The sequence below is a fragment of the Bos taurus genome, chromosome 10 (genome assembly GCF_002263795.3).
Source record: "Bos taurus isolate L1 Dominette 01449 registration number 42190680 breed Hereford chromosome 10, ARS-UCD2.0, whole genome shotgun sequence".
Taxonomy (NCBI): Eukaryota; Metazoa; Chordata; class Mammalia; order Artiodactyla; family Bovidae; genus Bos; species Bos taurus.
The window spans coordinates 60928456-60945413 of record NC_037337.1 but is presented as its reverse complement, the minus strand read 5'-3'; the positions used below and the strand labels follow the sequence as shown (position 1 = coordinate 60945413).

The following is a 16958-nucleotide window of genomic DNA, read 5'->3' as shown; positions in this document are numbered from 1 at the left end:
TATGTGAAGAAACTCACTGTGTTGAGAATGAAGGAGATGACTGTCCAGCTCTACTTTGCATTCCTCAGACTGATGTGGGGAGACCACTCTTAAGAAGGGCATGCTGCTAAGTCACTTCAGTCATGTCCGACTCTGTGCGACCCCATAGATGGCAGCCCACCAGGCTCCCCCATCCCTGGGATTCTCCAGGCAAGAACACTGGAGTGGGTTGCCATTTCCTTCCCCAGTGCATGAAAGTGAAAAGTGAAAGGGAAGTTGCTCAGTCATGTCCGACTCTTAGCGACCCCATGGACTGCAGCCTACCAGGCTCCTCCATCCATGGGATTTTCCAGCCAAGAGTACTGGAGTGAGGTGCCATCGCCTTCTCCGAAGAAGGGCATACACGGACTAATGTGTATTCAGGGAAATTATCAGTGAGGGAGACTTGAAATCCAGTCATGTGAGGGAAACTGGGTGGGTGGTCTGGAGAAAAGATTTAAATGCTAACAGAGCTGTGGTATTTCACTCCTGCTGGGGCAGACACTGTAGCTTAACTACCTGGCATCCAGGCCTTTTCCTGGGGAAATCTGTTATGTGCATGCTGGAGAAGGAAGGAAGGTTTGCCTCCTATGGTAAAAGTTGAGGGGTCAGATTTTCCTCTTGTCTTGTCACCTGAGTGTGAGCAAGGGTCCTTGGTTCCTCCTGTGTCCTGGCACATGCTTATGTTTTGGGCTTTCAGTCTATTAGGCAAAGGTCCATTGACAAAGTATCTAGAATCTAATGTCATAGCCAGACTTGTGGAGGAGACCTCAGCAATGGTCCTCACTGTCTATTTCACTCGGTGCGTGGCTTATTCCCACCTGGATTCTCAAATGCTAATAGAGATTAGGAATATGTAATCCTAATAAATTTTGTGAGTTCTCTAATACCTTTAAAATTAATTCCTTTCAATTAAGTTAGTTCATATAGGTTTCTTTTGTTCAGAAACAATAATCCTGACTATATAATTGCTAAAGGCCAGTAATCTTTTCTTGTTTCCAGCTTGAATTCTTAACTTGAATCCAAGGAAACTGTATGTTGAACTGTGTGTAGAATTCCATATATTTATGCACTCAGATGGGGGAGAGAAGGTTCATAGCTTTATTCTATTCTCAAAAGTCTCTATAACCCTAGAAAGGCCAAGAACCACTTATGTACAGGATACAATGTAAAACCTTACTTAGCATAACATATAAAGCCCTTATAATCTGACCTCTGCCTTGTTGTTCAGTTGCTAAGTCATGTCTTACTCACTGTGACCCCAAGGACTGCAGCACACCAAGGCTTCCTTGTCCTTCACCATCTCTTTGAGTTTGCTCAACCTCATGTCCATTGAGTCAGTGATACCATCCAACCATCTCATCCTCTGTCATCCCCTTCTCCTCCTGCCTTCAATGCTTCCCAGCATCAGGGTCTCTTCCAATGAGTTGGCTCTTCACATCAGGTGTCCAACTATTGGAGCTTCAGCTTCAGCATCAGTCCTTCCAATGAATAGTCAGGGTTGATTTCCTTTAGGATTGACTGATTTGATCTCTTTGTTGTCCAAGGGACTCTCAAGAGTCTCCTCCCACACTACAGCTCTAAAGCATCAATTCTTTGGTGCTCAGCCTTTGTTTATGGTCCAACCTTTACATCCGTACATGACTACTGGAAAAACCATAGCTTTGACTAGATGGACTTTTGCTGGCAAAGTAATGTCTCTGCTTTTTAATGGGCTGTCTAGGTTTGTCATAACTTTTCTTCCAAAGAGCAAGTGTCTTTTAATTTCTTGGCTGCAGTCTCCATCCACAGTGATTTTGGAGCCCAGGAAAATGAAGTCTGTACTGTTTCCATTTCCCCCCCATCTATTTGCCATGAGGGATGGGACCAGAGCCATGATCTTAGTTTTTTGAATGTTGAATTTTAAGCCAGCTTTTTCACTTTCCTTCTTCACCTTCATCAAGAGGTTCTTTAGTTCCTCTTTGCTTTCTGCCATTAGGATGGTGTCATCTGCATATCTGAGACCTCTGCCTACTGCTTTTATTTTCTCTTTTACTGTATTTCTTGTTCCTACTGGTCTTCATCCTCTTTCTATGCTACAATCACAATCAAGTCCTATGAATTCTTTAAAAGCACCTTATGCCCATCCAAGTACTAACCAGGTCTGGCCCTGCTTAGAGCACCTCATGGTTTTTGACCTCCATGTTTTTGTTCACAAAGTTCCTTCTGTCTTAATTTCCCAATCCTTTCACCCTACCTTTTAAGTGGTTTGCTGGACACCTAACTCCTCTTTTAGACTTGGGTGGTTTCACATTTTACTGGTAGACTCTGAAGATCATGACCACTATTCCCCATCCCTCAGCCTACCTGCTTCCAGCATTGCCAGTAACTTTGTCAAGCTAGTAGCTGGCATGAATGTCTCTTTGCCATCCTGGGGCATTCTCCAGAGTCACTGAAAGTTGCTGTGCTGCCCAGGCACATCTCTGGGGAGAAGTTAACCCCTCTAGGGGCAATGATGGCACTGTCTGTGGATAAAAGACCCAGGCTTCCCTTCCCTTTCATAGGTGGACCTGTTCCCTTCCAACATGGTTGGAACCATGGTTCTCCATGGTTCTTCAGAGAGATCCCTGAGCAATTGGGTGGTGGTTTTTCGCTGTGGTGACCTGCATATTAAGCACCTTTATTGACTTTTCTTCTTTTCTGTCTCTCCTTATTTTTGTCCTCTTGTTTCCTGGATTTCTGCTACTTGCACTCAAGTCTTTGTGTCAGGCTCTGCTTTCAGGCTAACCCAGATTGGGATACCCTATTGACTCTGAGCCTCTACTTTGGCTGTGAGGAGCTGTCTTTCCATCTGTTGCTTGTTATTGCTCATTGTTGTTTCTCTTTAGTAGACTATTGGAAAAAGGAAGAGAGTTCCAGAAAAACATCTATTTCTGCTTTACTGACTATGCCAAAGCCTTTGACTGTGTGGATCACAATAAACTGTGGAAAATTCTGAAAGAGATGGGAATACCAGACCACCTGACCTGCCTCTTGAGAAACCTATATGCAGGTCAGGAAGCAACAGAACTGGACATGGAACAACAGACTGGTTCCAAATAGGAAAAGGAGTATGTCAAGGCTGTATATTGTCACCCTGCTTATTTAACTTATATGCAGAGTACATCATGAGAAACGCTGGGCTGGAAGAGGCACAAGCTGGAATCAAGATTTCTGGGAGAAATGTCAATAACCTCAGATATGCAGAGGACACCACCCTTAGGGCAGAAAGTGAAGAGTAATTAAAAAGCCTCTTGATGAAAGTGAAAGAGGAGAGTGAAAAAGTTGGCTTAAAGCTCAACATTCAGAAAACGAAGATCATGGCATGTGGTCCCATCACTTCATGGGAAATAGATGGGGAAACAGTGGAAACAGTGTCAGACTTTACTTTTTTGGGCTCCAAAATCACTGCAGATGGTGATTGCAGCCACGAAATTAAAAGACACTTACTCCTTGGAAGGAAAGTTATGACCAACTAGATAGCATATTGAAAAGCAGAGATATTACTTTGCCAACAAAGGTCCGTCTAGTCAAGGCTATGGTTTTTCCTGTGGTCATGTATGGATGTGAGAGTTGGACTGTGAAGAAAGCTGAGTGCCGAAGAATTGAAGCTTTTGAACTGTGGTGTTGGAGAAGACTCTTGAGAGTCCCTTGGACTGCAAGGAGATCCAACCAGTCCATTCTAAAGGAGATCAGTTCGGGTGTTCCTTGGAAGGACTGATGCTATGGCTGAAACTCCAATACTTTGGCCACCTCATGCAAAGAGTTGACTCATTGGAAAAAACTCTGATGCTGGGAGGGATTGGGGGCAGGAGGAGAAGGGGACGACAGAGGATGAGATGGCTGGATGGCATCACTGACTCGATGGACATGAGTCTGAGTGAACTCCGGGAGTTGGTGATGGACAGGGAGGCCTGGCGTGCTGCAATTCATGGGGTTGCAAAGAGTTGGACACAACTGAGTGACTGAACTGAACTGAGTAAACTATTCTTTTTTTTTTTTTACTAAACACTTTATTTTTTTATTGTAGTAGGAACACATATGAAATCTATCCTCTTAATAAATTTTAAGCGTACTATACATTATTGTTGACTAGAGGTGAATGCTGTACAGTAGGTCTCTAGAGCTCATTCATTTTACTTAGTTGAAAATGTTTTGTCTGTTTGTCTACTGATGATTAACTCTCTACTTTTCCCTCCCCTAGTGTCTGGGAACCACCATTCTGACCTTTGATTTTATGAATCTGATGATTCTAGCTAACTCATATAAATGGTACTTGTCTTTATGTGTCTGGCTTATTTCACTTGGCATAATTTCCTTAAGAGGTCCATCCATATTGTTGCATATTGTAGAGTTTCTTCCAATTTTAAGGTTGAATAATAGACCTAGATAGCGTATTCAAAAGCAGAGACATTACTTTGCCAACAAAGGTCCGTCTAGTCAAGGCTATGGTTTTTCCAGTAGTCATGTATGGATGTGAGAGTTGGACTGTGAAAAAAGCTGAGCACCGAAGAATTGATGCTTTTGAATGCTGTGGTGTTGGAGAGGACTCTTGAGAGTCCCTTGGACTGCAAGGAAATCCAACCAGTCCATTCTAAAGGAGATCAGTCCTGGGTGTTCTTTGGAAGGAATGATGCTAAAACTGAAACTCCAGTACTTTGGCCACCTCATGCGAAGAGTTGACTCATTGGAAAAAACTCTGATGCTGGGAGGGATTGGGGGCAGAGGGAGAAGGGCATGACAGAGGATGAGATGGTTGGATGGCATCACCAACTCAATGGACATGGGTTTAGGTAGACTCCGGCAGTTGGTGATGGACAGGGAGGCCTGGTGTGCTGTGGTTCATGGGGTTGCAAAGAGTCGGAGATGACTGAGTGACTGAACTGAACTGAATATTCTATTATGTATAAATCATTTTTCAATCCATTCATCCATTGATGAACATTTAGTTTGCTTCTACAGCATAGATATTATGAATAGAGCTGCAATGAACATGGATGTGCTAATAATTCTTTGAGATCCTGATTTTAGTTCTTTAGGAGATATACCCAGAAGTGAGATTGCTGGATCATAGGATAGTCCTATTTTTAATTTTTTGAGGATTCTGTGCTGTTTTTCATAGAGGTTGCACCATTTTGCATTCCCACCAACAGTGTGCAAGGGTTCATTTCTCCACATCCTCACCAACACCTGTTGTCTTTTGTTAAGACTATTACTTTTTGAGAGTAAAGAGCTTATATTATTCATTGTTGTTCCCTTGGTATTATTAATAAACCTGGCATAAAGTGAATCGTTATCCATGTGTAAAAAACATAAGATATGAGAGTTTTCTTCAGATCTCTCAAGGGCTGTCTTGTGTTTACAAATGTCTGTGGAGCAGAAATAAGACCAAACAGTAGAATTTACAAGATGATGGACCTCTTCCATATGGAACTATCAATGCACCTAAGGGAGGGACCTTCATTAGTAACAGTGGTTTGTTATGGCATGATGACTCACTTGGTTTGTCCACTCTTCTGTCTCTAGCCAAGAATTCCTGTAATAGAGAGTTTTATGGAAAGTGAGTCCCACACACAGATGCCTACAGAGACCAGGCAGACATGTGAACTAGTGAGTCAGTCCAGGCGTAAGATAATTGGGAATGGTGGGAAGTACATGGAGATACTGTGCATGCCCCGCCTAAACAGGCTGGCTGCTCCTCAGCTCCAGCCAACAGTTTTGCAAGAAGGTAGGTTCACTACTGCCAGGCCTTTCATTTTTTTCAAGGGAAAACAGAAAATCTAGATTCTTAAAACTTCTCAGTTTAAAAAGTATTTGGGTCAAGAAAGCATCACTGTGGTTGGTTACTGACCATGGTTGTGAGTGTGCAACCTTTGTGTAATATATGTAGCAGAGGATGTTAAAGCCTCAGGTGTGAGGACAGCCTCCTCAAGAAACTGGCCTGGGGTCTGATCAGTTTGCCCCCTCCAGCCCATAAACATACTCTGCCTGTTCCCAGCTTGGGCCTTTGGCCATCCTGTCCTCACAGCAAGGAAGCTCTGTGGCTCTGGCATTTCCCACTATGGCTCTTTTTCCCACAAACCCTATCTTCTTGGTCCACCTCTAGTATTTCCTGCTCTTGAATATCTGCTGCACTTGGTCATTGTCCAGTGGTCTCATAGTCTGTCTTATTTAACTGAGTCATAAGTCTCTCATAGTAGGGGCTTCTATTTCACATGTCTTTCCTGTCATTTGTAGCATAGGGTTCTTGCAAGAAATACGCTTGCTCCTTGGAAGAAAAGCTAAGAGAAACCTAGGTGGCATATTAAAAAGCAGAGACATTACTTTGCCAACAAAAGTCCATCTAGTCAAAGCTATGGTTTTTCCAGTAGTCATGTATGGATGTGAGAGTTGGACTGTGAAGAAAGCTGAGTGCCAAAGAATTGATGCTTTCGAACTGTGGTGCTGGAGAAGACTCTTGAGTCCCTTGGACAGCAAGGAGATCAAACTAGTCCATCCTAAAAGAAATCAGTCCTGAATATTCATTGGAAGGACTGATGCTGAAGCTGAAGTTCCAATACTTTGGTCACCTGTTGTGAAGAACTGATTCATTTGAAAAGATCCTGATGCTGGGAAAGATTGAAGACAGGAAGAGAAGGGGACGACAGGGGAGGAGATGGTTGGATGGCATCACCGACTCGATGGACATGAGTTTGAGCAAGTTCCAGGAGTTGGTGATGGACAGCAAAGCCTGGCATACTGAAGTCCATGGGGTCGCAAAGAGTCGGACTGAACTGAACTTGCTCTTCTGAAGCTGAACTTCCAGTGTTGAGAGATAAGCACAGGCCACTGAACAAATAAGCATAAGAAAATTGGACAGTGTTTGTGAGAATAAATAAAGTAGTTTTGGGAGACAAAAATAGGATGGAAAGAATATGTGTGTGTATGTTTGTGTAGGTGTGATTATTCTGGGTTGGAAATGGGAGAAGGTCTTCCTGATGCTGTGACATCTGAGACTTGAATGACTGTGAGGGGCTAGCCATATCAAGATCAGGGGAAGAACATTCCAGGGCAACAGAACAGCTGATGCAGTGGGTCCAAGGCAGGAGCCTGTGTGGTGAGCTGGAGGCTCAGCAGGGAAGTCATCAGGAAAGGAAATTTTAGAACTAGCAACTAAATTATTCAAGTGAACTTATTGTACAATTATTACTGTTTAAATGTATATGGTTGTGATCATTTAGATCTAAGAATCTCTGCCATGATTTCAGGATCAGATTCAGTAATTACCAAAGATTCACAGAGGAGAAAGTGATTGTTTTAGAATTCACATGACATATCCTACTTTGAAGCTTCAGATTTCCCATGGATAGGATAGGACACTGGCAATGTTTCAGGAAAATGGCACCTGGTATTATATTCTTAAACTGTATTTGTGTTGGAAGTAGTCATATAGCAGTGAGCATTCATGCAGTAAGAAACAATTCCTTCATCCTTTAATAATTGCCCTCAAGGATTATAAGAGAGATGAAGCATCCATTTTAAAAGTTAACTGAACAAGGAAGAAAGCTTTGTCCACAGAGTTTCAGATTTTCTTGGATTTTCTGGTATCTACACAACAGAGACCTGCTGAATTGCCAGCCTATAACAAGCCACAACCCTGGATCCAGAGAGCATTTGTGATGTCCAGCCAATGCAGAACTGCTTTCCCTCCCAAAGGGTGGTCTCCAAATCTGTTGTAGCCTTTGGCAAGATGTTTGTATCACAATTAAAAACAGATGCCCTTTCTGCCCTTTCCTTTGTTGTCTAAGTTACTACTGTTCAGGGAGTGTGAGCCATGGCAGTCTCTCATGCACCTTCAGAACGCCCAGCGAGAGTCCTCATTAGACATTCCTGTCCTGAAGCCTTGCTATGAAACACTCGACAAAACAGAGTGGACACAGGGAGGTTCTAGTAATCTGCTCAGTACCTTCTGAATGTTTCTTATCACAAATCAGAACACCAGTCCTGAGGTTTAATATAAAAAAAACCCCACCTCTCTCTAGATAGTTTCTACTTGAGAATATTTAATCCTAAAGGAAAAATATCTTTAATCTTAAAGAACTATGTAGTCCTAAAGGAAAACCAAAGCATGCTCTTGCTAATGGACTGTTTGTTGTTGGTATTGAATTTTATTACAGGATATATTTGTATTATATATATATATATATATATATATATATATATATGACATTGACATTCCAGAGTATCAAAAATCACTGTAAATTCTTGACTAAAAGAGACTTATTAGAGATAAGACTGAATATAATGTGTGGACTTCGCTTGGATCCTGCTGTAAATTGAAATTGAAACAACTGGGAAAATTTAAATATGGATTGAATATGAAATGGTGTTAAGGAATCATTGGTAATTTTGTTAGATGTGATAATGATACAGAGGTTTCATAAGAAAATATCCTTATTTTATAGAGTTGCACTCTGAAATATATAGGAAGGAAATGTCACATGTATAATTTATTTTAAAACACTAGCAAAATATTGAAGAAAATATTGCAAAAAATTATTGTTCAGTCTAGGTGATGGGCGTATGGAACATGCTATTGTATTTCCTTTGTTGTCCTGTATATAACTTGAAGTTTAAAAACTTCTTTGCAAATTGTGACATAGAGCAATTTGTCAGCTAAATAGCACTATTTTACAATGTTAGTAGATGTTGCTTTATTGTGCCTTTTGTGATGCAGCCATAAATGTCAGTGGACCTGGAAACTAGATGCTTTTTTGGAAATGAGACATTACAGTAAAAATGAACCAATATTCTCTTCTTATGTATGCCCTCCACCCTACCCCCGTGCTCTCATTTTGCAACTTGGCCCATGAGGGAGGTGAAATAGTTCACAAATAAAACTGAAACATATGGAATCCTAAAGCTAGAATTTTAAACATTTTGTTTCAATGTCAACTTTTAAAAAGAATATTTTTAAACTATAGTTACCATAGTCATTTTCCTCCCTTTCAAAACGTGTATTCTATAATCTGGATTATATTCAGTTCAGTTCAGTTCAGTCGCTCAGTCGTGTCTGACTCTTTGCGACCCCATGGACCACAGCATGCCAGGCCTCCCTGTCCATCACCAACTCCCGGAGTCCACCCAAACCCATGTCCATTGAGTCGGTGATGTCATCTAACCATCTCATCCTCTGTCGTCCCCTTCTCCTCCTGCCCTCAATCTTTCCCAGCATCAGGGTCTTTTCAAATGAGTTAGCTCTTTGAACCACATGGCCAAAGTATTGGAGTTTGAGCTTCAACCTCAGTCGGTCCGATGAACACTCAGGACTGATCTCCTTTAGGATAGACTGATTGGACCTCCTTGCAGTCCAAGGGACTCTCAAGTCTTCTCCAACACCAAAGTTCAAAAGCATCAATTCTTTGGCACTCAGCTTTCTTTATATACATGGATTCTATTAACATGTATAAACTTATTGGTACTGTCTAATGTAGATACATGCCTATCAATGGCCCATCTTTGCCTTTCTCTATTCAGGGATTTTGAAGGAGTTCTTGTTAAATCTACTGGTGCTTTTTCTTCAGACAACTTTGTTGCAGATGCTATGTGCCAGTATTGGGTATTGTTAAGACTTTCTTACCTTAAGATATTTTGATATCTAGACCCTAAAATAATATATTTTAATATATAACAATTCTCAATAATATGTAATATTCCCATTTCCATTGAACCTATTGATAGAAATAACAAATTCACACTGCAGTGTGCACTGAGTCACATGACCTGGCTACTGATGGAGCAAAGCATGTTGTTGTATTTTTATCCCCACCTACACTTAACCTGTAAGTTCATTTTTTGACTTATTTTTCATCCTATGTAGTATCAGTAGTTATAGATTCAATACCAGAGGGAATCTGGCTGTCCCCTTTCCTCAACTTGTACATTCTTAGTAAGCTGTGAGTGCTGGCACTGCACTTTTTTTTTTTAATAACAGTGTCTAAATGGAGGTATCTTGGTTTTGAACTGGAGTTAAGTCATCTTTCTGAATGTTCAACAGTGAACACGCATGTGCACTTGTCACGTAAGGCACTGGTGAAGGTTCTAGGGAGTACCAGGTTGCAGACTATCAAATGCTTGGAACCAGAAGACCTGGTTTCTGTCTTCAGGAGTTGGCAAACTTTGTGGAGACAATTACTATGGGAAGTATATGATAAGTATATGAGTTATGAGGGTGGTACTGTGGAGGGGAAAAATGTAACCTAAAACTTTAACATAATTTGTTGGTTGTTAAGTATGTTGTCATGCATTTGGTATTTTTTAATATAAAATTATAAAAGCACTACTGAAAAAGCAGTAATATTCTAGGGGAGAGGAACCTGGAGGCAGACCCTGGAAGAGAGAATCATGTAGAAAAGGCTGCCTTGAAAGTATGTTCAGTGTCCTTCAGTTGGGGGGACAGGGCCAGTTTCAGGTAGCTCTGCAAGGAGGGAGCCAGGGAGAGATCCTACAACTTCACTCTCTTCCCTCCCATCTCTCGTTGATCTTCTCCCTTTTTCTAATCTAAAGGCAAGGGAGCCCACTGGTGTAGTCCATCCAAGTCAGCCTCCTGGGGCAGATAGCAGAGTAGATAAGAGCAGAAAGTAGAACAATTATCATCTTCTTCTCAAAATATAACAATATGAGGGGAATGCTTGGAGGGAGTTCTTCACAGAATCTAAAATGTTAGAGTTGGAAGGATCCTGAGAAATAATTTTCAACTTCATTTTGAAGATGGAGAAATGAGCTCTATTGAAATAGCAACTTGAGTACAGTGAGTTGTCACATGGCTGAGAAGATATGACAGACCTTTGGAGAGCCCAGGCTCTTCCTAGCAGGACAGGCAGATTAGCCTCTGTGTATTTTTCAAGTTTTGCCCAGAGGCACCACACTCACTCAGCCACTGTTCAGCATGAGTGAAAATGGTAAGAAGGTTTTGGTTGTTATTCAAGGGAACATATGAGTACTATAGACACAGTCAATGCAGTAGGGCTTGTTTCTATAACTGAAGTAAGAGTCATTCCAGATAATCTGGAAGGCACAGAAATATGTCAAGGACAAAGAAAAGCCACCCACAATGCACCACAGAGATGATGACTGTTAATATTTTGGTGCTTTCTTATAATTTTTAAAATTAAAATGTACAGTTTCATATTTTATGTGTTCACTTAATAATGAACAATTTCCCATGGAGTAATAGAATGCTTTAGTAGCAATAGTATAGCATAATATTTTTAATAGATGCAGCATGATTTTAAAAGTATTTTCTGTTGTTAGCAATGTGGATTCATTCTTAGTTTCTGCTGTGATAAATAATGCTACAGTATATACATATATATACATGTGTTTTTTACACACACACATACAGAAGTAATTGTGCTTATCTCTAAGAAACATTTTTATAAATAAAAGTTCTAGTATAAGCATTTTCAGGGGTTCTTTCTGGTGGATCACAGTGGAAAGAATGTGGCTATGGGGTAAAACGTCATGACTTGTTTTGCTCTGCCACTTTCTACATGTGTGACCTTAAAGTAAAATTGACTTGAAAAGAGAGTAATTTAGACTATAAGGAAATCTTTCAGAAAGACCTATTTAAAATCTAAGGTATTAATAATAAAGACAGAAATGGAAGTTCTCAATAACTGTATTTTTCTTTTACTGAATTGTCCAGTAACTCTTTTTTTCTTTTGAATTTTTTTTTTTCCTGGCCAGTAACTATTTCTAACTCTGTCCACCATAATCTTCCTTCCTAAGTTCTCACCTTCAAACTCTACCAGCGGGCAAAGCACGTGTACAGTGAGGCTGCGAGAGTGCTCCAGTTTAAGAAGATATGTGAAGAAGCACCTGACAACGTGGTCCAGCTGCTGGGGGAACTAATGAACCAGAGCCACAGGAGCTGCCGGGATATGTACGAGTGTAGCTGCCCTGAGCTGGACCAGCTGGTGGACATCTGTCGGTGAGGCTGAAAGAGCAGTGTGGTGGGATGCTACCAGGGAAACTGTTTAATGGAAAAAAGCAGCATTTTTTTTCTTCTCAGTGAAGAAGATCCTTCCCACTTTGTATCAGAGGGTTTGTCTGTGACACACAGCTAGACTTGTTCCTTCCTGAAGATGTATAAGATAAAAGATTGGAGACTCAACTCCATGGCTTTATGAGGTTCCAGGTTTGGAGTCCGGAGAAGGCAATGGCACCCCACTCCAGTACTCTTGCCTGGAAAATCCCATGGATGGAGGAGCCCGGTGGGCTGCAGTCCATGGGGTCGCTAGAGTCGGACACGACTGAGCGACTTCCCTTTCACTTTTCACTTTCATGCATTGGAGAAGGCAATGGCAACCCACTCGAGTGTTCTTGCCTGGAGAATCCCAGGGACGGGAGCCTGGTGGGCTGCCGTCTCTGGGGTCGCCCAGAGTCGGACACGACTGAAGCGACGCAGCAGCAGCAGCAGGTTTGGAGTTAGTTCTTCACAACATCATAAAAAAAGACTTTTCCATCTTTGGATGATGTTTCAGGGAGATTTTCTCAGACACAGACCCTGTGTTACTTTCTCATGGTATTTTAAGCAATGGTTCCCACTACACTGCAGCTCCACCAGCATCTCCTGTTTGGTGTCCTAAGTTTAACAGTTTTATTCAAAAGAGAAGAAAGAAAGGAAAGAGGACCTCAAGCCTAACAGAAGTGTATCAGGGAGAGGATGCTGTAGGAATTATTCAGAGGCAGCATTTCCTGTTTTCCAGGTTTAGATTAGACAGTTTGGGGAAAAGGATTGAAGAAAGCCCAGTTTATGAATGGACAGTTGAAACACAAATGTAAAGAGGGAAACTCTTTCATAAAGCCTGAGAACAACATCCTTATAATTGCTGGAGAATGGGGATAATAGAGTAGAATGGTTCCTTTACCCAGAAGGGAACTCATTGACCTTGGAGGATAGAAAGGGAAATTGGGAGAACTCTCAAATGGATTGATGTTCTTTCCATTGTGAGAAAATCACAGAGAACTGCCTGCAATTAGCAATGAAAATATAATTAACCACTTGGCGCCTGCGGCTTGCCTCACTCATTGCCACACACCCAGTCTGAAAAGTTTAAACCAAGTAGCTCCAGTGATTGTAAATGGCATGTGTAACCCAACTTGTTGAGAGACTTGAACACAACCTTGCTGAAATTCACTCTGCCAGTGTTTCCTCACTATCTGCCAAAAAGGCTTTCAGAGCTTGTTTCATTGAAAGTACTCTCTTCTGAAACTATCAAGGGCAGATATTGTTCAGTTCTGGAAGTAACAGGAAGTGGAATGATTTCTGCAGAAATTTAGCAGAAGCATCTTTGCTAAGAAGGTAGTAGGATAGCTCGGATCCCATCTGAAACAGCAATGGAGGGGTATTTGGCAGCCTCCTGGAATTCTCAAATGGGACTTTCTTGTTCTGGCATGGTCAACCAGCTCTTGTCTTTATGCAGCATACATTCACATGGGTAAAGAGGGAAATGACAACTAAAAATAGAGTGGAACTGATAAGTGTTATGAAAAAAATAGAAAGGCTGGAGAGTCCTAGGGGTGGGTGGATAGTCTTTATATTGACTGGCTGAAGAAGGTCTCTCTGAAGAGACAGTTGGGCAAAGACCTGAAGGAAGTGAAGAAATGAGAACAGTGGCTTCACATGTGAGGAACAGTCCAGGAGGAACAGTACACACGGAGGGCAGTATCGGAGGAGAGGGCTGCAGGTGATGAAGCAGGAGAGGCCATGGGGAGTCATACCCCTGAACCTTGTTTGCCATTGGAAGGACTCTGAGTAGGAAAAGGTGGCAATGGAAGTGTGAATTGATTTTATGCCAGATGTGCCTTGAAGGAAGAGTCAAGAAGATTGCTGTATGGGTGAAAGTGAGGAATCAAGATGACTTCTGGGTTTTTGACCAGAGAAAATGCCCTTGTTTCTGTGAAAGCCATATTTTGGGGGACCAGGCTTCACATTTCTGGGTCAGAATGATCTAGTTCCATAAGATATGAAAGCAGGAAGAGGCCTTAGAGATCCACGAGAGTTCTAAGAGGGTAAGAGATTGGAACAAGGTAACATAATCAGTCATTGGGAAAGCCTAGCTCCCCATCCAGGTGTTTTTTTTCTTTTTTTTTTGCCACACCTGTTTCTCTCTCCTTGGGTTATACTGAAAGTGAAAGTGTTAGTCAGTCAGTCATGTCTGACTCTTTGTGACCCCATGGACTGTAGCCCACCCTCCAGGATCCTCTGTCCATGGGATTTTCTAGGCAAGAATACTGGAGTGCATTGTCATTCCCTTCTCCAGGGGATCTTCCCAACCCAGGGATTGAACCTGGGTCTCCCACATTGGAGGCAGATTCTCTACCATCTGAGCCACCAGGGAGGCTGAGATGTATTTGAATGAGGGACTTTAACCTATTTTCTTTTATTAAAGTTTTAATGATGGAGGCTCTGGTTTTCTATAGGTTGCAGTATTTGAACATGGAGCAAAGCCATGTTGAGCAGGGAAGGGCAATGTGTGGAGAAGGATGAAAACTGGGCTGGAATTTAGGAAGGATGTGTTCTAGCTCTGCCTTGTTTCATTCTGAGCTTTGCGACTTTGAACTGTCACCTTGCTTTATGATCTCCAATACGTTTTTCTGTTCTAGCAGTCTATAGATCTCTCTATATATTTTGAAAATGTGCTTCTAGTAGAAGATTTAGTGGCTGTGTTTTAAAAGGGTTCAGAAGAACATGCCTTTTGCTTTTTCATTTATTTGCTTTTGGAAACTCTTCTTCGGAGAAGGCAATGGCACCCCACTCCAGTCCTCTTGCCTGGATAATCCCATGGGCGGAGGAGCCTGGTAGGCTGCAGTCCACGGGGTCGCTAAGAGTCGGACATGACTGAGTGACTTCACTTTCACGTTTCACTTTCATGCATTGGAGAAGGCAAGGGCAACCCACCCCAGTGTTCTTGCTTGGAGAATCCCAGGGACGGGGGAGCCTGGCGGGCTGCCGTCTATGGGGTCGCACAGAGTCGGGCACGACTGAAGTGACTTAGCAGCAGCAGCAGCACTCCTTTTCTTAATGGCAGCTAAACTGTCTCTGTCTAGACCATTTTCATCTGCTGTACTCATTTTCAGTTGGGTCTGGTGTAAGGAGCTCACTCCCTTTTTTATGGTTGTTTTGTTTGGAATTGCTAAGTATCAAAATTACTTTCTTATTCTATATGGACTGTTTGGACTGAGTTTCCCATATTGAAAGATTATCTTTTGGCATGTTGGAAATATTGGCTAGAATAGTTGTCTGGCCTCTTAGCTTCTTAAATAATTAATTTTCTCTTTGCTGTAACTGTGGGCAGCAGGTGATATTCTCCAAATATGCCAGTTGATTGCTAGTTACTAAAGGTCTTGAGTAGCAGAGCAACCTCAGAGGAGGATACTCTGGGAGAATTAAGTAGATGTAGTCATTAATGCCATGACTTCCTAAGTCAGCACATACTTTTCATAGGGCTATTTGTGTCCCACAGGAAACTGTAGTCTAAACTCCATTTTCAAAAGCTCTGGCACTTTGCTTTATGTGGATGTATGAGGCGAAAAGGGAGGTATGCAGAAGAATGCAAGATAGTGGTAAAAACAGAATGGTTAAAACAGGAGAAAAAGACAATAGGAGAGTAGTAAATGGTAAATGAAAAAGGTCCGAATTAAAATGGCAACACTCTTAAGCCCTGGTTCCTTCTGCAGCTTTACGACTATCTTGGTGGGCAAGCAAGTGTGGGATGTGCTGGGAAGGACCTGGCAAGGCCTGGTGTGGGCCACTGGTCCCATAAAGTCATCATCTGGTAGGGTACTGTTTTGTATAAGAACCACCGCCACCTCCATAATTCCCTGTCTCCTTAAAAAAAGTTAACACCAACGGGCAATTTGTGACTAAGACTGGGCAGCCTGAGAAGGTTGGTTGCCTTGTGGTCATCAGAAGAGGGAAGAGGGAAGCTGAAGTTGAGGAGGAGCACTGCCAAAGGCTCTCTTTAGATCACCTTCCCTGGTCCACTTGTGGGACTTATATTTCTGTTAGTTTTTCTGAAGGCCTGCTTGGAAACTATTTGGCTTGAAAAGACAACTGACTGAGTGAATGAAGGATGTGATATGTAGACTACTTGGCACTATCTACAAATCTTAATGTGATCTGAGCTAGGTGTCTCCTGGTAGCTCGTCCATAGGATAGCTTAATGACTCAAGTGGAGAGAAGTGGGGGAAAAGGATAGAAGAGATCACAGATGCTTGAATTTGTTTCAGCTGAGCCTTTTACTGCTCTTCAAGAGAAAATCAGTTTAAAATCCAAAGAAAGGGCCAGAGAGGGAGAAGGAAATTATTCAGTTAGACTGCTTATTTTTTTAATTAAATTAGAAAACCTCAATTATATGAAATAATGAAGAAAATAGATGAAGCTTGCCCAATTATAAAATGATTCTTGTAAATGAACTAAATGTAAATTTTAAGAAAATGGGATTTCTTGAGGAACACAAATAAATTTTGTAACCAAGTCAGTTATATATGAGACAGCTCATTATTATATAGAATAAAGAATGGTTATATAATACTTAAAAAATAGTTAATTTTTTATTGCCATTTTGATACTTGTTGAAATTAGAGAGGACTCACTGAAGTGTTATTGCCCAAGCTACTAAGGAAGATAAATGACAAGTTTTAAAAGACCAACAAAGGTTAAAAAGTTCATTTGCGGGCGTCCTCAGAAGTCTTCCCACAACTTTATTCCATGGCTGGCTGTGTGGCTTAGCTTCTTGCAGCCATTTTCCTAAGCAGGTGGGAGTAGGGAAGAATGAAGTGTAAATCCACCTGTGTGTGCTCTTTTCCTCATGATCTTATGGGCTAATCTGAACACTGTCAAGAAAAAGGAAGAGAGCCATTCAGCTGCCTTAGGG

The 16958-nt window shown here is 41.6% G+C and overlaps 1 protein-coding gene across 5 annotated transcripts in view; it reads left to right on the top strand.

Annotated features, from left to right (window-relative positions):
- The window catches only part of GALK2 (galactokinase 2), a 155926-nt gene that overhangs the window by 135122 nt on the left and 3846 nt on the right, over window positions 1–16958 (top strand). For all 5 annotated transcript variants that reach the window (XM_005211831.5, XM_059890523.1, XM_005211830.5 and 2 more), the window contains 1 exon segment: window positions 11806–12007. In XM_005211831.5, the coding sequence (XP_005211888.1) occupies window positions 11806–12007 (202 nt within the window).